At 35.3% G+C, this 23,412-nt stretch overlaps 1 protein-coding gene and 2 pseudogenes across 1 annotated transcript; 2 read left to right on the forward strand and 1 right to left on the reverse strand.

The window, feature by feature from the left end:
* On the forward strand, positions 3,375-4,407 carry Or8c15-ps1 (olfactory receptor family 8 subfamily C member 15, pseudogene 1; annotated as a pseudogene).
* On the forward strand, positions 9,402-10,342 carry LOC108351823 (olfactory receptor 143-like). Its single transcript, XM_017596184.2, is given in 2 exon segments — positions 9,402-9,663; positions 9,666-10,342. Coding segments are annotated over 2 exon segments (939 nt in total).
* Positions 10,343-16,444: 6,102 nt separating this feature from the next.
* Drg1-ps1 (developmentally regulated GTP binding protein 1, pseudogene 1) lies at positions 16,445-17,142 on the reverse strand (annotated as a pseudogene).
* Positions 17,143-23,412: the final 6,270 nt, after the last annotated feature.

The raw sequence follows: 23,412 nt of genomic DNA on the forward strand, positions 1-23,412 counted from the left end.
TCATTTTGTCCTATTGACAGTGTCCTTTGCATTACAGAAGCTTTTCAACTTTATGAGGTCCTATATTCTTGATCTTAGAACATAAGCATTGGTGTTTTGTTCAGGAATATTTGCCCTGTGCCCATGTGTTTGAGGCTCTTCCCCACTTTCTGTTCTACTAATGTCATTGTATCTTTTATGAATGTGGGTGCCCTTGCATTTGGAGCACAGATGTTCAGAACTGAGAGTTCACCGTGGTAGATTTTTCCATTAATGAGTATGAAGTGTCCTTCCTTATATTTTTTTGATAATTTTTGTTTGAAAGTTGTTTTTATGCAATGTTAGAATGGTTACCCCACCTTGTTTCTTGGGACTATTTGCTTGGAAATTTTTTTCCTAGCCTTTATTTTGAGGTAGTGTCTGTCTGTGTCACTGAAGTGCATTTCCTGTATGCAGCAAAATGCTGTGTCCTGTTTATGTATCCAGTCTGTTACTGTATGACTCTTTGTTGGGAATTGAGTCCATTGATGCTAAGAGATAGTAAGGAATAGTGATTGCTGTTAGAGGGGGAATTATGTTTCTGTGGCTCTCTTCTTTTGGGTTTGCTTAGAGAAGATTAATTTCTTGCATTTTCTAAGGTGTACTTTCCCGCTTTGTGTTCGAGTTTTCCATCTATTTTCCTTTGTAGGCCTGGATTATGTAACTATATTGTTTAAATTTGTTTTTGTCATGGAAAATCTTGGTTTCTCCTGGGCTCACGGTTGTGTTTTCTTAGTGTCTGTATGAAATCTGCTCAGGATCTTCTGGCTTTCATAGACTCTGTTTAGAAATTTGGTGTAATTCTGATAGCTCTGCTTTTATATGTTACTTGACCATTTTCCCTTACTGCTTTTAATATTCTTTCTTTGTTTTGTGTATTTGGTGTTGTGACTATTACGTGACAGGCAGAATTTCTTCTCTGGTCCAATCAATTTGGAGTTCTGAAGGCTTTTTGTATGTTCATGTGCATCACTTTCTTTAAGTAGGAAATTTTTCTTCTATAATTTTGTGAAGATATTTACTGGCCCTTTAAGTTGGGACTCTTTGCTCCCTTCTATACCTATTAATCTTAGATTTGGTCTTCTCATTGTGTCCTGGATTTCCTAGATGTTCTGGATTAGGAGCTTTTTGCATTTTGCATTTTCTTTGACTACTGTGTCAATCTTTTCTATGGTATTTTCTGCACCTGATATTCTTCTATCTCTTGTATTCTGTTGGTGATGCTTGCATCTACGACCCCTGATCTTTACCTAGGTTTTCTATCTCCAGGGTTGTCTCCTTTCATGATTTCTTTATTGTTTCTATATTGTTTTCTGTTATTTATATTTTTAGATCCTGGATGGTTTTATTCAATTCCTTTACCTATTTGGTTGTGTTTTCCTGTAACTCTTTATGGGATTTTTGTGTTTCCTCTTTAATGGCTTCTACTTGTTTACCTGTGTTCTCCTATATTTCTTTAAGGAATTATTTATGTCCTTCTTAAAGTCTTCTATCATCATCATGAGATGTGATTTTAAATCCGAATCTTTTCCAGTAAGTTGGGGTAGCCAGGACTTGCTGTGGTGGGAAGACTGCATTCCAATGACGCCCTGTAGACTTGGTTTCTGTTGCTCGGGTTCTTGTGCTTGTCTCTTGCCATCTAGTTATCTCTGATGTTAGTTGGTCTTGTTGTCTCTGATTGGAGTTTGTCCCTCCTGTGGGCCTGTGATTCTGTGATCTTAGGAGTGAGACCGCTCTTTGGAGCCCAGGTCTATCTGGGTAAGATTTGGGACAGGAGGACTATGGGACATCCTTAGCTCTAGGCACAGGCAGAGATTGGAAGGATTCTGTCCCAGGCTTTTGCTTGGATCCTGTGTCCTCTGTGCTCCTGGCAGGTTCCACTTTTGACATTTATTTGAGCAAAGCTGAGGTCTCACCTTTGAGCTTAGGAGTGAGAGAACTCCTGGGAGACCAGCTCTATTTGGGCAGGATTTGTGTCTGGAGGGCTGTGGGGCAGCCTTACCTCTGGGCACAGATGAAGACTGGAAGGGTGACATAAATTTTTACACTTTTATTTTTAGGAGCCTGAAAAGTCTGACTTTAAATAACACAAACACACACACACACACACACACACACACACACACACACACACGCACGCACGCACGCACGCACACGCAGTAGCGGGAACATTTATATAATGTTTCAACTCACTTTTTACAAAACAATTTAGAATGTTCATAATATACTATGTATTAATACGATTGCTTATTGGAAATTGCAAGTAAAAGCATGTAGTTTTCCCTCAACTTTTTTCTTGAAATGTTGTGCTGATCACTATGCTGAAATTTCCAAAGCAGACCACAAAATACTTTGTCAATCAGTACACCTGATGGAGAATTATAAAGTAATCACAACTTTGAGTCTCAAATGTGACAAACCTGTTTTTACTGCATGATGTAAATACAGGTTCCCTAATTCATTCATTCGAGGGACTCATGAAACATGAGAGAAAATATTAAAGAAAATAATCTTCCAGGGTTTGAAACAATTTTCACTGAACTGGGGATCATGGAATAAGTTCTTGCTTGAACCAGAAAATGTCTTATAATCTCATATAAGGGTGCTATTTTCTTTCTGAGGTCGAGAATGAAAACTTTTTAAAAAAAATCTGGTACAGAAACTGTCACATTCCACGGTGTAATTTTCATAGCGTGTTAGAAAGAGACCTTCATTATGGCTACTATCATCTTTATCAGCAAAAGTTTTGGATTCCTGAGGAGAACAGAGAAGAATCCATTGGTTGCAGGAGCAATACAGTCTCCATGGAACAAAGCTGATCAGCAAATTTATTTGTTGTAATAATTTTCCTTTGGCCACAAAGGTAAATTCTAATTTTTTTCTTTTCTTTTCTTTTCTTTTTTTTTTCTTTTTTTTCTTTTCGGAGCTGGGGACCGAACCCAGGGCCCTGCGCTTCCTAGGCAAGCGCTCTACCACTGAGCTAAATCCCCAACCCCCCTAAAGTTTAATAATACATTATTACTGCTTTTTAAATTTCTGATCTGTACTGATGAGTAAAGAGAAGCGAGAAAAGATGTTCAAGATATACTTAGAGTTTCCTCAGCATTCTCTCTGCAAAGAGAAACAACAAAGGGACCAGGGATTTCTCAGGATTCAACCTGTGTTGTCATGACTGAATACCTTGCAGCATTTTCACAGAATACTGTACTTGCAAACCCAGCAGTTTCAAAAATCTCTTCCTGCTAAAAGATACTTTCTTTTTAATGTCACTTGCTTTCCCTCTCCCAACAGATGCGAATGCAAAAAAGCAAATGACTGTAGAGAACGACTGTTCTGTGACTGATTTTTTATTTTATGTAATTAACACACCAACCTGAGTTACAGGTGTCTTTTTTTATTTTTTTTTGCTTATTTCTCTCTCTCTCTCTCTCTCTCTCTCTCTCTCTCTCTCTCTCTCTCTCTCTCTCTGTGTGTGTGTGTGTGTTTCTGCTGAATTGCTGAATTATTCAGCCATTGTGATAGGAAATTTGTGTTTAATGATTTTTCTCATTTGTCCAAACTCATACCTTCACACTCTAGTGTACTTTTTCCTGTTTAATTTGTCCTTGGTTGATTTCTGTTATTCATTTGTCTGTACCCCTAAAGTGCTGATGGGTTTTGTTACAGAAAAAAGCATCATATCGTATACAGGATGTATGACTCAGCTATTCTTTTTCTGCTTTTTTGTTAATTCTGAGTGTTATGTGCTGACAGCAATGGCTTATGATCGTTATGTGGCCATATGTAAGCCCTTGATTTACGCCATTCTTATGTCTCCTAGGATGTGTTCCCTGCTCATGATTGGGTCCTACTTAATGGGACTCGCAAGTGCCATGGCTCACACTGGCTGCATGATTAGGCTCAGCTTTTGTGATTCGAATATCATCAACCATTACATGTGTGAAATCTTCCCCCTTCTCCAGCTTTCCTGTAGCAGTACCTATGCCAATGAACTTGTGAGCTCTCTTATTGCCTGCATAGTTGTCATTGCATCTGGTCTTGTTATCTTAACGTCATATGTTTCCATCCTTTTAAATATTGTCTGTATGTCATCAGCTACAGGTTGGTCTAAAGCCATGGGTACTTGTGGTTCTCACATCATAACTGTTAGTATATTCTATGGTTCTGGGCTGCTTATTTATGTCTTATTTATAATCAGCATCTTCTGAGTATATAGACCAGGGGAAATTTTTCTCAGTGTTTTATACTCTTATGGTTCCCATGCTGAATCCTCTTATTTGTAGTCTCAGAAACAAGGATGTCAAACTTGCTGTGAAGAAAACTATGAAGAGAATCACAATGTGATGTAACAGCTGTGTTTTCAGTAGTCTCTCACTCCATGGTAGGGTCGTTTCATTGCCTTTCATCCCCAATTACCCTTTTTCCATTCTTTCCTTTCTTCTTTTTTTTTGGCTTTTTTTATCACTTTTATCTTTAGTTCAGAATTTCAACTATATTGCATATACACACACATATGCACAACAACACCATAACTCACACTGCCACATAGAGCACCACAAGAATCAGTACCAGCACAAGAACTAGCACTGCCACCACCATCATCTACCATCATTGTCGTCATCATCACCGTCATGGTCGTCGTCATCACCATCATCATCATCATCATCATCATCATCATCATCATCATCATGTGCCAGGCAGCCTTGTGCCATTACTCTTGGGATTTAAGACTCATCTATACTCTAAGATTATCCATGCTGATTGTCATAACCTGTTCCAGATTAAGACTTTGGTCTAATATATTTTATACATAAAGATAATACTATTTTAAAGTTTCCTTTTATATCTTTTTTATGAAAATAAGTCCATGAGACTATTTTAAATCCTAGGAATAATACCCAGAAAACTGAATCTTCACCATTGTACCACAAATTTTTAAGTTTAGCCATGTATTGTTTCTAAGAATAGGTAACCAGATAAATGTTTTTTAAAAGAAGAATATTTATTTAATTATGCAAAAACAATGAAAAGAAATAGAGTGGTAAAGACACAATACCTTTTGGAGAGTTGTTTTAGTATAGGTCAAAATGGCAGTGTATTTGAACGATGGTCCAGCCAAGTTGGCTATATTAGAAATGCTATCCATAAAACATTAGTAGGAATTATTAGGAAATGAGTAGGAATAGAAGCAAATTCCCAGGAAAAAGCATGACTTTAAATTCAGTGAGTAGACCAAGCTACAAAGTGACATTTTAACTTGGTTCTTCATATTCATGATCATTCTTTTATGAATGGTGAAGCTGAGTGTTTTGATCAAGCCTTTTTGTGGAGAATATCATTATTTCTCCAATAAAATAAAGTAACAAAATAAAACAAAATGAAACAAAACAAACAAACAAAAAACCCAGAAAATTCCATAAATATTGAAACTGAATGAATCTCTACTCAATGATAATTTGGTTAGGGAAGAAATAAAGGAATTAAAGACTTTTTACAATTTAATGTAAATAAAGGCACAGCATAACCAAATTTATGTGAAATAATGAAAGCATTGCTAAGAGGAAAACTCGTAGCTCTGAGTGCCTCCTTCATAAAAAAAAAAAATTGGAGAGAGCTCTAGAAAAAAAGCATACTGCTTTATTGAGAAGCCAAATTATTTGTTCCAATAAAAATTAGCAGAAATTATGCTCTACAAAATTTTCTAATATGTATCTAGTATACAGGGAACACTTTGATTTTTAACCTCAATTTTTCGAGAATTCAGGCACATACCCATCAGTGGTGATACTATAATCAGAGAAAGATTATTCAAAATGTAATTCTTATATTTATCTCAAGTTCATGGTGTTTTAAAAGTTTTGAAGTAGTAGATTAGCAGTATAACTTTCAAAGCAAATTATCAGTGTTAAGGTATACTTCTTAGTTTCATTTTAGTACCTGAAATGCAAGTTATTAAAATCATTTGGTTTACATTTTTATCATAAGACATATTTTAATAAAAGTGTAGAAGAATAAACAGTTACAGATAATAAGGTATATGAAGTTTCTGTTCCAAAAATCCTTGGAGCTTTCAAATATACTACATGATTTACAGAATAGAATGCATGTTGAGATCTCAATGTGACACCATTGTTTAAATAGAGACAGGTTGAGAAAATATGAGGAAATACTATTGGCACATTTTTATCACACCAAATAAGTTGATTTTATAGGTGGAATTATTTATATCGCCATGGAAAATTTATTGATTTAACATTTTAATTAGCCTGCGTTTTATAATAGTTATGAATAAATTATTAAAAATTGGTAATCATTATAAATAAATGATTGCACATTTAATTTCAAAAGTAGCATTACAAGTAAGTTAAATTCAAGATAAATTTTAGAGGTAAATTCACTTGATTATAAGCATTTGGAGAAACTCCATATATATTCGTGAATAATATGGGAATAGTATACTTATATTTCTTCTCTAATTTGTGCATCATTATATCATCATTTACAAATTTTGAATGTGAAATTTTGTTTCATAATTCCATATTAACAAATGTTAAGTGCACATAAATCTGTTTTTAGATAAAAGCTTAATTTCATACATTTCTGTCCCTTAGATGTCATTAGTATAAAGGGAAATACTTTATTAAAGTTTGACAGTGAAGACAATATGGCACTTGAAGTTATATGAATTTCCAGTTCTCAACAACTACCCACTGTATGTAGCTCTTAATGTAGGGTGTAAAGCATGGTTAAATTTCCTCAAGTGCCATCGTTATCTCGGCATGAAATTCCCCAAATTTGTATTCCCATAAGATATGTTATATCAAAGGTTTGGGTTGGGTAAAGTATAACCTCTGAGCTTTTTTCTTCAAAGTAACATTATTTAGTTTATTTTGCTATTTTAACTGTCTTTGATATACAATTCTGGTGAATTGATTTTCAAGACTAAAGGTATATACACTTCATGTTGAAAGTTCTATAATATGTTCTTGTGAATGTTTCTGAGACAGGTATGTGTCATCAAGTAAGGTCTTTGTAATTCAAAAAAGTCAGGAGTTGTCTAGACTCTTAGAACACTGGAAGGAGAAATCTCTCCATATTCTTCTGACTGAGACTCTTTTCTGTATATTTTTGTGCAAAGGGTCAAGATACAGAATTGTTTGGAATTAGCTTTGATGTTAGAAAATTATTGGCCAAGAAACTGTCCTTGAATTTAATAAACCTTTTATCCTATGGAATACCTCAGAGGAAATGTTTTTCAGCTATGATGAAGAATGTAAAAGATATCATTAGCAATGTTCTATGACTGTTTCTGACAAAGGAACTAAATAGCCCTGCCTGAAGTAAAGAAGGGATGAGCTCACGCACGCGCACACACACACACACACACACACACACACACACACACACACACACACACACACACGTTGGAAGATGTTTTCTTCAAATTCTTGTGTCTCCAAAACCAACCTTGAGATCTAGATTACAGTGACATTCTGAGGGATTGCCTGATCTCAGTGCGTTCAAAGCATTCTTTGATATTTTCCCCAAAGTTCTCTGATACCCTCATACCTCTGAAAAGACTAGTGAAACTTGTTGACATTTTAACATACAGCTAATTTAAAACTCTTTGCAGATCTGTAAGTTCCAGTATTTTCTCATATTATACTTTTTTAAGTGCTATGGCTTTAAATTTATTTTGAGGTAAATTACAAGATATGAATTAATTTTTCTGTGTAGTGTGTATGATTGCTCTTACTATCTTTCTTAAGCACCTTTCTTCTCATCTTCAATATCCATTTTTTCAAAGTGCTCCCATATGAAATTATCCTTCAGCATCATTTTCGGAGCCCAAATACTATGCAGAGCACATTTGAAAATATGTAGTGAAATGTTCACCGTATTCCTATGTAGATGGTAGAGAGGAGAAAAATAGGGCATGGGATGGAAGGTGTTAAAAAGTTTCTGTTTTTTTTTTCTCCACTAAATAGAATGCTAGCACAACAAAACGTTAATTTCTCCAAATTTGTCAAACGAGGAACATGTTTTTTTATCAGATCCATGGCTCCAGCTGCATATGTAGCAGAGAATGGGCTTGTTGGGCACCGATGGGAGGAGCAGCCCTTGGTCCTGCCAAGGCTCAACCTCGCCTCAGTATAAGGGAATGTCAGAGTGGGGAGGTGGGAAGGGGTGGTGTATGGTTGGGGAAACACCCTCATAGAAGAAGGAAGATGGGATAAGGAGTTTATGGCTGGGAAACAAGGAAAGGAGATAACATTTGAAATGTAAATTTAAATAATCCAATAAAAAAAAGAAAATAACATGTAAACAGTATGAGGGCACTTACACATAATAGTATATTTTCATTCATCTAGTAATCTAACACACTATGTAGATTGTTTCAAAACATAATAGATTTTATGATTTAAAATTACTGTTGTTTGTATAAATTGTACCCATGAATTTAGTAGAACTACTACTCGCTCAGTATTTATGTGAAAAGTTAAGATCCTCTTCTCTCTTATCCTGTTCCTACAATTATTTTTATTACAGTGCTAGATATTGGTAAACAGTTTATTATTGAAATTATAGGAAAGCTACAAATGGCAAATGAACATGTCCCTGGACATTTCTTCTTGTAGAATTGCTCAGACCTTAATGAAAAGAATAACAAATGGGACCACTTACAGTTCTGCTCTGGGGACTAGACACTCCTTATGGGAAATTATACAAAAGACTGATGCTAGTTCTGTAGCACAAACTCACTGATTTCAAACTCAGGAGACCGTTAAACATGAGGATTGTCATAAACAAGAGTATAACTTTCAGTGCAACTAAAATTTTCTGTTGAATGTATTGGCCTTGAGGCTTTGGAGACTCAGATAACGGAGACATTTAATGTGTGAGACAAGAGTCTGAAATCCTCAGAGGAAAAGACGCCATTTTCTCAAGGGAAGGTCTTCTAACAATTGAGACACACTTTCTGCACTGATTGCAAACACCTTGTCCATTAATAACAACTTTGCCTTTCTGGCCACAGGGTGGAGTAAGACAACATGAACTCCAGTGTCAGAGAGGACTCCAGGTGAACCAAAGTGAGTGCTGGATAATCTTTACGTTGGCATTTTATCTTCATGTCCATGGCTATCAAATGTTCTGGGGAAAATTGTTCTTTTCAGCCTTAATCCTCAGTAAACCTTAGTAAACAGTAGGTAAAGAAAATAATGTAATGTTCAAAGAATTGTTCTGGAGAGATAAACCTAGCATGACTAGGGATTCCTCACTTCGTTCTCTCATTCAAGCTTGTAGAGCAATAAATCCCACATTTTGCTTGGAGCAAATGATGGTTTATGATTTAATATTGCTTTCTACAATTGTTCTTACAGATGCCGCACATGACTATGGAAAATAACTCTTCTGTGTCCGAGTTTGTTCTGATGGGACTGACAGACCAGCCTGAGCTCCAGCTGCCCTTGTTTGTTCTGTTCTTGATGAACTACACAGCCACCGTGATGGGAAACTTAACTTTAATGAATCTTATTTGCTTAAACTCAAACCTTCATACTCCCATGTACTTCTTCCTCTTCAATCTGTCCTTCATTGATTTCTGCTATTCAATGGTCTTTACTCCCAAAATGTTGATGAGTTTTATTTAGAGAAGAATATCATCTCTTTCGGAGGATGCATGACTCAGCTGTTTTTCTTCCTGTTTTTTGTGAACTCTGAAAGTTATGTGTTGACAGCCATGGCCTATGATCGCTATGTTGCCATTTGTAAGCCATTAACATACAAAGTTATTATGTCCCCTAAAATCTGTTGTGTGTTGATATTTGGATCTTACTTGATGGGATTTGCTAGTGCCATGGCCCACACAGGATGTATGATCAGGCTCACCTTTTGTAATTCTAACATCATCAACCACTACATGTGTGACATCTTCCCTCTCCTCCCACTCTCCTGTAGTAGCACCTATGTCAATGAGCTTATGAGTTCGGTTGTGGTAGGTACAGCTATAATTTTATGTTGCCTCATTATTTTAATCTCTTATGCAATGATCCTTTTCAATATCATTCATATGTCATCAGGTAAGGGTTGGTCCAAAGCTTTGGGGACTTGTGGGTCTCATATCATAACTGTTAGTCTCTTCTATGGATCTGGGCTGCTTGCTTATGTCAAGCCATCATCTGCAGAGACTGTGGGTCAGGGAAAATTTTTCTCAGTGTTTTATACTTTATTGGTGCCCATGTTGAACCCTCTTATTTATAGCCTCAGAAACAAGGATGTCAAACTTGCTGTGAAGAAAACCTGGAAAAGAATCACAAGCTGATCTATCCCATGATCTATCCTGTAGTCACACAATTCCATTTGATATGTTTTTATTTCTTTCTTGTTTTTTATATTACCTATATTTTATTCTATTTATCATTGAAGTTAATTAGAATTGGTAGAATGTATTGTATAACACATGTTTCTCTTTAAATCACGAAAAGTAACTCTGTGAGTACTGAGAGGATATGAGATATCCCCAGATTCACTATTTTTCCAAGATTGTGCCATGTTCATTGACTATATGATTAAGGCAATGGTCAACTTATTTTTACTTTACTTCAGGATAAATTTTCTTAGTTTTTAATTTTACCTGTTTATTTTAAATTTTAAATGTATATGTTGAACCTCCTTGAGTGTATGCCTGCCATTTGCATTTAGGGACCTGTCATGGATAGAAGAGGGTTTTGGATTCCCTTAAAGTAGAGTTATAGGCAGATGGGAACCACCATCTAGATACTGGGAAAGGAACACATACCTTTTATAAGAGTATTACAAGCTCTTTTTTTTTTCCAGAGCTGGGGACTGAACCCAGGGCTTTGCGCTTGCTAGGCAAGCACTCTATCACTGAGCTAAGTCCCCAACCCCGTATTATAAGCTCTTAACAGCTGAACCCTCTATTCTGCCACCATTGTTTATTTTTTCCAGCAAATAAAATTTCTGAAGGTGTATGCCTTATATCTAACTCATTTCATCCTGGGTTTTTGTTTCTTGATAACTTTGATGTGTTTCCTTATTAGAAGGTTTTTTTCTTGTACTTTTGTTCTAACAGATGAGAAGACAAGTATGGGAATTGTATATCTTAAAATTCTAGAAATTATTTGATATGTTCCCTTTTCTAACATTTTAACTTTAAATAGCAGGAATTTGTAATTAACTGGGATAAGTTTTTACCTCTGTGATTAACAGAGTACATGTTAGGGCTATTCCTCTGCACATGAATCACCCCCCCTCCCACCCCCATGAGAACTTTAGACTGTTTCAGAAAGCAGACATTTTTGTTATGTATATAATGGAAATTGTCACTTTCTTATTTATGATATGTGGATTATGTCTCTGACTGTTTTTATGAAATTACACACATTTCTGTCCATGGAACATAGTATTTTCAGTAATATACAGACTACCCCATTTCCCCATTCTACAGAAAGGATAGTCTTTTCTTAAAAATATGTAAAAGAAACAGCACATGTGATAAAGACATAGTTATATAGTTCCTGCATTTGTGACTGGATTCCTATAACTGAGAAGGATCTCTATATCATTCCTCCATCCATGTCTACCTCTATATCTATCTAGATATCTAGATACAGAGCCTTTTTTTTAAAAGATGTATCTAGTTGAGGATATGGTCACACGACTACTACAAGATTATAAACTATTGATTCACAGTTCATTTTTTGCATATGCTGCATTTCTTCTTTTTTTCCCTCTTCATTTTATTTTACTGGCTTTTTTTTTTTATTGGATATTTTCTTTACTTACATTTCAAATGTTATCCCCTTTCCCATTTTCCCCTCTGGGGTCCCCTCCCCCTGCCTCTATGAGAGTGTTCTCCCATCCACCCACACACTCCCTCCCTTTTCCCTACATGGGGGCATTGAGCCTTCACAGGGCTCCTCTCATTGATGCCCAATAAGGCCATCCTCGGCTACATATGTGGCTCTTTGGTTGGTGGTTTAAACTCTGGGAGCTCTGGGGAGTCTGGTTGATTAACATTGTTGCATTTCTTATGCAATAATACAGTAAAAGGAAAATGGAGTGTGAAGAAATAGATAACTGCTGGACAGTTATTCCCCCTGACTCCCAAAGACAGGAATCATTGAGAATATGGATTCAGCCAAAGGATCTGTACCATGTATTCCTACATGCCTCAGAGTAATGTAGTGTAAACCTGCTAAAGTACATATCAACATTTTTCCTGTTATTTTTAATGAACAAGAGTAAGGAGGTTTTTTTTAACCTTTCTAAAGCATCATGTCACTATTCTTCTTGTTTAGTATATATGTTAAAAGGTTTATTAAATGTTTCATCTTTGATTAGCAAAAAATATAATACATTCATGAAATATACACTCAATAATTGACATTGCATTACATTTTTTAGGTTTTTTTTTTTTTTCGGTAGAATATGTGCTTCAGAATATTCACTGAGAAAACAACAGACATGGAGATGATGAGTGTCTATGTTCCCTTGGGGAAGTTACCTGCCTATCTTGCTGTTAGCTTTATTTTAGGGTCTGTTTTTGTCCAGAAACTGAATAATGACAACGTGTTTTGTGAGTTTCCTAAATACTATAGGCATCTGTCTTCACCTCTAGAATAATTCAATTAAAATTAATTACATGGATCATGAAAGCATGATTTTTATTTTAATAATATCTGAAAAATTATATGACATTTGACTTAGAACTGCCAAAAGTAGAAAACTGATGCCTTTGAAATATGAAATCAATCTGATGAAAAGTAATGGTATTAGAACATTAAACATTTCTATTTATGTTAATACTAGCATGTTTATTGAATATTCTTAATTTTTCAAGAGTAGTTTGAATGCTTATGTCTTTTTAAATTTTTGTATTTATGTGTGTGATTAAACATAGTTGTGAAAGGTAGTTTTGTATTTGAGACTCCTATATTGAGAATTCTTTGTTTAGACCTGTTTCCCATTTTTAAATTTGATTGTATGGTTTATTGATGTTTGGTTTCTTCCATTCTCTATATATTTTGAATATTATTCTTCTACTTGATGTGGACTTGTTGAAAAATAACTTTCCCTATTCTGTTGGCTGCTTCTTTGTGTGAATAGCATTGGCCTTTGCCTTATAGAAGCTTTTCAGTTTCATGAGGCTCCATTTATTAATTGTTGATTTTAGTGTATGCTCGAGTTGTGCTCTGTTCAGAAAATCTTCTCCTCTGCTAATGGTTTCAAAGCTACTTTGCACTTTTATATCTATTATGTCCTAAGTATCTGCTTTTATGTTGATGTCTTTGGTATACTTGGACTTATGTTTAGTACAGGGTAATGTATGAATCTATTTGCATTCTTCTACATAGAGACATTCAGTTTGCCCAACATTATTTGTTGTGAGGAATCGTTTTGGAGTTTTGATGAAATAGCACTAATCTATAGACTGATTTTGGTAAGATGGCAAGTTTTACTATGCTTATTCTACTGAGCCATGAGCATGAGAGATCTTTCCATCTTCTGATGTCTTCTTCAATTTCTTTCTTCAAAGACTTGACATGCTTGTTATACAAATATTCACTTACTTGCTTGTTTAGAGTTACTCCAACGTGGCATTTAATACTATTATGAAAGGTGATGTTTGCCTAAATTCTTTCTCAGTCCATTTGTCATTTGTATATAGGAAGGATAATAGTACCCTTCTATATAGATAGATACTCTTATATCTAGCCACTTTGCTAAAAGTGTTTATGTATATTATCATATCATTAGAAACTAATTATACTTTTTTCCTTCCAATTTGTACATCCATGATTACCTTATTGCTCTAGATAAAACTTCAAGTTGAATAATTAATAAGATGGAGAAAGTAGACAGCTGTAAGCACCCATGCTAACTTATCAGGGCAAGGTCATCTGATAGGGACTAAAGGAATTAAACCAGGTTATTTTGAGAGGCCACAGCCAGCCTTATGCCCTGATAATTTTATTGAGAGCTGTCAGAGTTTTTATTCCTTTTTTCAGAAACAGAATATAGTGGTAATTGCCAAAATATATAGTTGGCATGATATAATAATGTTTGCAAACTTTATAGGTTATACAAGATTAATGTCTAAGATGAATTGTCCTGTCAAGTTTCCATGCTGCCTTGATTTCCAAGGGAACATAAGGAAAAACACAAAGTGGGCTGAATACTTCATTGCATGAAAGAGTGTGTTGGGCTCTCAGGAACTAAAGGACACCCCATGTCCCAGGAACCATAGACTCTAACCTGAAACTGTATGTATCCCAAGGCAATTATGGCAGGTCAACTCCATGGTCCCCTGTTGCCAACCTTGTATTGTTTCTGATTTTATTAGAATTGCTTTAAGTTTCTCTCTATTTAATTGATGGTAGCTATAAACATAAAATAAACAGGTGTGTCTTCTGTATCATTAGTCTCTCCTGAACTTTTATCATGTTGAAGTATTGAATTTTGTCAAATGGATTTTCTGCATTTAATGAGAAAATCATGTGATTTTTTAATTTTTCAGTGTGTTTCTACAATAGATTACATTTATTTGTTTTCTTATATTAAACCACTGTCGCATCTCGGGAATAAAGCCCATGTGATCCTATTGGATGTTCTTTCTGATGTATTTTCATATCTGGTTTGCAAGTATGATAGTGATTATTTCTAAATCTACATTCATTAGAATTTTTTTTTGTAATTATGCTTCATTGTAGAGGCATGTGGTTTGTGTATCATGGTAACTGTGGCCTCATAAAGTGAATTAGACAGCATTCCTTCTGTTTCTACTTGTGGAACAATTTGAGGAGTATTGGCATTAACTCTTCTTTGAAAGTCTGATATTATCAATTCTGCATTAAAACCATCAGTACCTTGAGGGTTTTTTTTGTTGTTGTTGTTGTTTGTCAGACTTTTAATGACTATTTCTGTTTCACTGTGTGTTATGGGTCCATTTTAATTGTTTAGCTAATCTTGGTATAACTTTAGTAAGTGGTATCTATGGAGAAAATTATTCATTTCTTTTAGATTTGTTTTAATTTGTTAGAGTATAGCTTTTAAAATATGCAGTTTTTTTGATTCTTTGGATGTTCTCATGTCTATTGCATTGACTTCCCTTTTACTTCTGATTTTCTTAATTTGGATATTTTCTATCTGTAATTTAGCTACTTCAAATAAGTATATATCTCTCTTGTTGATTTTCTCAAAGAACATAACTCTTTGATTGATCCTTTGTATTGTTCTTTTTGTTCTATTTTATTGATTTTAGCCCAGAACTTGATAACTTTTTGCCCTCTAATCCATTTGGATCATGTTGTTCTACAGTTTCTAGGTGTGAGTTTTAAGTTGCTAGTATGAGACCTCTGCAATATTTTGTGCAGGTACTTAAGGCTATTAATTTTCCTCTGAATATCATCTACATGGTGCCTCATTAATCTGCAAATGTTTTGTGTTAATCTTAATTAGATTCTAGAAAACTTATAGGTTTTTTTTTTTTTTACTTTTGTCTTGACTCACTTTTTCATTTAGTTAAGAGTCAGTTTCCATTAGTTTGCAAAGTTGTGGTTTCTGGTATTACTAATATTGAGGTCTAATCCATGACTGTCTGGTAAGATGCTGGAATATTTCAATATTCTCACACCTTTTAGATTGTGCTTTGTTTAGTAGAATGTGGTAAACGTTTAAGAAAGTTTAATGAGGTATGAAGAAGACATATTTTTTGTGTGTTTGTGAAATATTATGTAAATATCTATTAGGTCCATCTTGTTTCTGGTATCTGTTAGCACCCATATTTCATGTTTAGGTTTGTCTGGACATCTTGTCCATTGGTGAGAGTGAGGTATGAAAGTCTTCCACTATCTGTATGTTAGGGCCAATATGTGATTTAAACTGAATTAGTTTTTGTTTTATGAACTTGAGTGCCTTGTGTTTAAGGAATAGATTATTGAAATGTCACCTTGGGAGATTTTTCCTTCAATGTATACATAGTATCTTTCCAAATCTATTTTCTTTGGTTTTGGTTTGAAGTCTATTTTATTAGTCATTAAAATGGTTGATCATCATGTTTCTTAGACACATTTAATTGGAGCGCTTTTCCCAAAACATTTTCCCTGAGGTGATAACTATCCTTGATGTTGAGGTATGGTTTTTGGATGTATGTAGCAAAATAAAGAAACCGTATCCATTATGTTAATTTGAATCTTTTTATTGGAGACTTGAGATAATTGATTTTGAAGGATGTCAATACCCAGTGATTGCAATAATTGTTTATTCCTGTTATTTTGTTGTTGGTGATGATGATGAGTGTGTGTGTGTGTGTGTGTGTGTGTGTGTGTGTGTGTGTGTGTGTATGTGCATGCTCGTGCTTTCCTCTTTTGATTGAATGATGTGATTTTCGATTTCCTGTGTTTCATAATATATAGATATAGGGGACAATAAATTTGTTTCCTTCAACAATGTCAATGAGGTCATTACCTGTTGCATTACTATGCAAAGTCACATCAGCCTTATGAATTTTATATTCAGCCAGAATACTCCACCATTTCAGCATCTAGTTCACTCTGAGGGTAAGTGGCTATGTGATTAATGACTCCATTGTCTTTCTTCTTAAGGCTGATGTTGGGGAGTTTGCTATTCACACGAATCCTCAAGCCTTCCAACTCATTTTCAATTATCTTCTTATACCCCAAGGATTTTAAGGCATCCAGAACTATCAAGATCAAATTACACATTCAGTCCACTGTAATGACTTTTCCCATCTTTGGCACCTTCGATAAAACCTGGGAGATCCAGGAGCTGGATTTAGGCACCTTTACATTGGATGATACCAAGCATGGTGATCAAGGTAGTGGATTTGTACACTCTTTCTAGGTGACTTAGCAGCTTGACTTCCCCACAGATGGAAAACGCACAAACTCTATTTGAGCATCACCTGTCTTGGCGATTTCAAAACCTTCTCCTGGTCCACCACTGCCGCCACCTTTTGGAGTAATGAGTTCTCCTTGAAGCTTAGGAAGGTGAACGTTAAGCAGTCCAACGTGATTTGCTGTAGCCTTGTTGAGTCAAAGCCATCTCAGCTTTGATCTCTGTTATCTTTGTTATAGTCATAGTAGCGGGGCCTCGAGGTTGCACTGTCCTTTATATTAGCTAGATCACCTTCATAGGCCTACTGCGCCATTGGCCCAAATGTTTTGTTTGATATAGTACTCGGACTGGCATCTATATTCTTTATAATCTACAGCATATCTGTCCAGTACCTTTCAAATTTTAGCATCGCCTTTGAGAAGTCAGATGTAATTCTATTAGGTCTGCCTTTATATCTTTCTTGGTCTTTCTCCCTTTCAGTTTTTAATATTATGTCTTCGTTCTGTAAGTTGTTTTGACTTTTATGTAGCAAGGGGACTTCTTTTTTCTGGTCCTATGTGCTGTTCTGTATGTTTCTTTTACTCTTATTGGCTTGCCTTTCTTGATGTTAGGAAACTTTTATATTATTTGTGATGATTTGTATATTCTAGGTTCAGGGAGTGGCTCTATTAGAAGGTGTAGCCCTGTTGGAGTATGTATGGCCTTGTTGGAGTTGGTGTGTCACTATGGGTGTAAGCTTTAAGACCCTTATCCTAGCTGCCTGGAAGCCAGTATTTTGCTAGCAGTCTTCAGATGAAGATGTAGAACTCTCAGCTCCTCCTGCACCATGCCTACCCGGACACTGGCATTCTCCTGCATTCATGATAATGGACTGAACCTCTGGACCTCTAAGCCAGCCCCAATTAAATGTTGTCCTTATAAGAAGAGTTCTTGGTCTGTGCACAGCAATGAAAACTCTAAGACATTATTCGATGTTACTTTTAAAGATGTTGTTATCCTGACTTGTTTCTCAGTTTGTCATTTGTATAAAGGAGGGCTACTGATTTGAGTTAATCTTGTATCTATCTACTATGCTGAAAGAATTTTTCAACTGTAGGAGTTGCCCAGTGGAATTTGTAGCATCATTTATGTATCTAACAAAATATTCAAGAAAGTAATGTTGAACTTGATAATCCCCAACTTTCTGACTGTGCAACTATAATAATACATAGATAATGCTACTAATGAAACCTTAGAAACATAATCACTGAATCAAAATCTAAACTCCAGACATTGACCTTTATAAAGTTACCAAGTGATTTTTGCCAAGGTGATAGCTATTTATTACAGCGAAACCAGTTTTTTAATAAGGTTGATTATATAGCTTACTGCACTAGGGTAATGACCATATTTCATATTCTCAGACCTATGTAAAGTCAAATAGAGTAGTTTCTACCTCTACACTCCTTGTGTTCTTCCACAGAGATGGAACATGGAGACAGGATTGTGGCTAGCTATCCTAATGAATGCAAAGAGAGGCACTGACTCTGACACAAATATGGTGGAAATATCTGTACATTTCTACAATGTATATGAATCATTTCAATCTATTGCTAGTATCTTTCCTACTTCCGCTTCTAGTACCCACTTCATCATCCTCCCAGGTTCATGTTGTCATCTTATGGTTTTTTTATAGACTTGATATTGCATAGGTTTTGTGCAGGTAGCTCTTAATGCTACAAATTGATTTGTACAACTGCCATGCCATTCTTAGAAGTCAGCAATTTGCAGCTTTTCCACATCTGCATATATATATATATACACATATATATGTATATGTATATACATGTGTGTGAAAATATATTTCTTCATACAATATATTGTGATAACACTTTCTATAACCCCCTGAATGTGCATGAGTAACAATATTCCTACCTTGAGTACCTTCAATGACCAGTTTTACCCACATAACACTCTAACGGCCCTAAAGGCTGGACCTAGCCTCCACTCTACAAAGTAAACTCCCAAATTCTGGACTTGAAATCCACCAAAGTCTACCCTGGAAAATCTTGTCTGAAAAATCTCCAGGTCACCAGAAATATTTCATAAAACCTGTCTTCTGCTCAGTTCTCTGTTGCTTCTTGCCTGAACAGAGGCAGCCACTTTCTCTATTTTTTTCCTCCCAATAAATCTCTGTGTGTGGTTTGTTGTGTGATATGACTTTGTGGTATCATTGGCTCCTGACTGCAAGGATAACTTTCTTCTCAGAGGCATAACATAGTTTGCACTCTCTCAGCTCCTGTGAGATTCTCTCCATCTATACTCCTTCAGGATCCAAAGCTATATAAAATTTTATCACTCCTTAGAAAATAAACAGCCATCTAAAGACTAATAATAAAAACAAATAGAATAGAACCAAACAAAAGAATCATAATCAGGGAAAACAAATACACAGAAGAAAGGGAGTCAAAACAAAACAAAACAAAACAGAGGAAGCAGATGTGGAAGTAAAGACACACACTTGCATACACAAAAATTACATAAAAACAAAATTAAAAGTCATAATATATATGCAAAGGACCTGTGAGGTAAAAAAAATAGTACTTTGATATAGCATTATATGAGAGAAGGAACCTCCAAATATGCTGCTGACCATCTATTACTGGGCATTATACCTACCCTTAATAGTTGTTAATTTACTCCCTAAGACACCTACAGAGAAAAATCACTTTTCATTTGAAATGGTTATAAGTTGGACATAGCTTCTATGTTAGGGATGGGGACATATTTTCCCATTTACTCACAGCTCTGAGATCACACCCGTTTCTAGAGTAGACCCCTTTAGGTCCTGTGAATGGGACAACATCTTTGTGAGGTCATGCAGGTTGTCTTTAGCAGGGTTTATTTTCTTTCTTTCCTTTACCCCTTCTGGGTCTCATAGTCTGTCTACTCATCTACAGAGAGACCTTGAGCCCTGAGAGGAAGGATACCAGGAGATAGTTCTTTTAGAGATGAATGTAGGTATTCTTTGTTTCTTGAGAATTATTGTCTTAGAATTATACATAGCATAATATGTGTGTATATAATTATATGTCAGTTTTGTAATTTTATTTTTTTTCCAGAGCTGAGGACCAAACCCAGGGCCTTGCACTTGCTAGGCAAGCACTCTACCACTGAGCTAAATCCCCAACCCCCTTGTAATTTTACATAAATATTTTGTTTATAGATTTTTTTAAAACATCATTTATGGTATTTTCCCACCTCTTTTTTTTTCTTGTATTTGTCTTAGTCTTTTCACCATAGTTAAAGTGACTCCATTATTCCCAAGATTCCATTTGTAGTGCCTTTTTCCTACTAATCCACCTACTACCCTCTCCCCATAATCTCTTTCTGTAATGGAATTTTAATATAGCAACACAATTCATTTGTCAAGAAATCAAGTCTAAATACCTTCTAGCTCTATTTAGTCAGGGTAGAATGTTCATATGTTCTGGATTATAGTATGATCCAGCCAGAATACAAATAAATCCTTAGTTCATGCTTTTAATTCCAAACAATGAAAGCAAGGCTAGTTTATAGAAGGAAGCAATCATGTTTGAAAGTGACATCTAATTTAGAGGTAGACATGTTTGATCAGATAAAGATTTGATAGAATGAGTCAGATAGGATATGCCCAAATCTCATAAGAACAGACAGGAGAGAAGATTTAGGAGTGCATTGCAGAGAGGGAAACAGGACAGAGGGATACACACATACACACACACACACACACACACACACACACACACACACAGAGGGAGAGAGAGAGAGGGAGGAGAGAGAGAGAGAGAGAGAGAGAGAGAGAGAGAGAGAGAGAGAGAAAGGCAGAGACAGAGTTCTCAAGAAAGAAGCCAGTTTTAATAGTACAGCCATTGCCAGAGAATGAGAAGGAACCAGAAGATTAGAACAGATTTCCAGAATTAGTTTCAGGCCAAGCGTAGCAATTCAGCCAGAAGATGAGAGAAGATGGTTTGAATCAGTCAGCTTGGAGAGGACTTTTGGTCAGAACAGCTGAACTGAACCAGAAAAATCTAGAAAGGATTAGTTTATCAGCAGTATCAGCAGTAAGCACTCTAGATGACAATTATATTTGGTGAATAAAAGTTACTTTTACACCTTTTTAATTTTTTATTTTATTTTTCTAGGCAAATATAAAATAAAATTATATTGTTTATATTAAAGTTTTCCTATATCTTTAGCTCAACATAATGCTTATTAGATTTAAGTCATAGTTTTGGATTTGTGAGAGCATTTACTTGCTGAGGTGGATGCCATTAAATGTATTTTAGCTAATTTATTTAACCCTTCTTTGATAGAAATTTTAGTACAATGAAGGAAATTTAAGTGAATTCCCATACCCTAGATTTAATTGTGGACATGAATTAAAAATACAATATCATTTGGGGAGTGTGAGGGAAATGAGGAGAAGTGGGGAAAAGGAGGAGGAGGAAAAGGAGAGAAAGACAATAGGACAAGAATGATAGAAATAGCTCTTTTTCTACAAATTTAACAAGATATATACAGGTTTTGTCGGGATATTAATGTGAATTATTCTCCAAAGGATCATGTGCTTAAAACTGTGATCTACAGATGATATGGCTGTTTGGGAGGCTAGGACCGTGGTCTACATGTGACTTCAGTAAGAAAAGTGTGTTGCTGTGGCTAGCCATTGAAGGTTGTACCCAGGTAAAGGTGTTGTGTGAGCCATCATTTTCCTGGCCATTGCTCTTCACTATTTTGCTTTATGCTCCCTTTAGTGTTGAAAGATGGAGCCTCTGCTACCCACCATGCCTTCTTTGCTGTGCCTTCACAGTCAGCAGGGACTGATATCCTATGAAACACTGAAACAAAATAAACCTCCCACTTACTCTCAAATTGTTTCTTTTTTATGATAAAAATAACAAAGTTTCATAATGTGAATAACTACAAAACTCTGATGAAAGTGAATAAAAGAAGCAGAAAAATAAAATGTTTCCATTTTCCAGTATTGCTGGAAAATATAATGTATCAGGGTTTTTTTGTTGTTGTTGTTGTTGTTGTTGTTGTTGTTGTTGTTGTTGTTGTATAGATTTAACTAGTCCAACTCACACTCTAGAATATTGCAGTGTAGAAATGATCAAACAAGTAGCAAGAAAATATTGAAGAAAATAGTGCACCTGATAATCCCCAACTTTTTGACTTTGAGCAAATATAATAACTTGCATAGCATACAAATAAGTAAACCTAGATACTTGAATCAATGGAATAAAATGTAGACTCCAGACATTGATCTCCAAATACTGCCTAGTAATCTTTGCCCAGTTGACACCCATACACTACAGGAGCAATAGTCATTTTATAAAGCTGATGACATAGCTTACTACTCTAGGGTAAACACCTGAGTTCAGGTCACCAGATCCTATATAACTTCAGACATGGTAGGGCCCGCATCTATAATCCAAGTATTCCTCCAAGGAAATGAGATGTGGGAACAGGAGATTAGATAGATATCCTGATATATGTGGACAAGAATCACTGACCCTTCCTCAAACTGATGGAATGTGAGGAGTCACATTCAAATGTGACCTGCACTGCTATATCATGTCATATGCTCAGCTGTACACACACACACACAGACACACACACACACACACACACACACACACACACACACACACGGCTTCCAAAAGTAACTGCAAAGAGACTGAAAAGACAATTCTCTGTTTGTCTGTTCTCTACTGCTTTGATAATATTCTTTGACTTTTTTTCTCATTAACCCATTTCCCCTAAATTTCCCACCTGTGACATGTATTCTTTCTTTAATGTGACCAAGGTCCTCTAAAACCTAAATCTTTGGAAAGAGTAATGAGATTTGTTCAGTTAAAGATAGAGCTAATTTAAAACTGCAGATCAGTCAGTCTCAGTGTTCTTTTTTAACTTATGCTCTTTTTGTAAGAGTGTTATGTTTTAGATTTTATATTTTGGTAATGACATGTTATACTTTAATTTTTTTGTATGTAGTGTGCATTACTCTTTTTATCATCAGTCTTAAACAACTTCCTCATGTGTTCAATGATGTCTTTTTCTTCAAAGTAGTTCCCATGAGAAAATATACTTAAGCAACACATTTTCTGAGTCCAATGTCTATGATAATATATATGATGATATCTAAATAAATATCACTGTACATGTATAATGTGTGTATGGTGATGAGAAAGAGAGCATGGCATGGAATCGTAGGGGTCAAAGATTCTACTTTGTCTCTATCACATACAGCAAGAATTTGTCTTTTCCAACAGTACCAAAAATGAACAACTTAATTTATTTTAGTAAGAATGAAAACAGTATGAGAGTACTAACACATACTATTATATTTTCATGTATTCAGTAATTTCTAATGCACTGCATAAATTTTCTCAAAAATTTAAGTCTGTTATGTTACACATTTGAATTTCTTACTGTCTGTAAAATTGTACCCAGAAATTCTGTATTACAAAGAATCCACAATTTAATCCC

This window comes from Rattus norvegicus, chromosome 8 (assembly GCF_036323735.1).
Source record: "Rattus norvegicus strain BN/NHsdMcwi chromosome 8, GRCr8, whole genome shotgun sequence".
Lineage (NCBI taxonomy): Eukaryota > Metazoa > Chordata > Mammalia > Rodentia > Muridae > Rattus > Rattus norvegicus.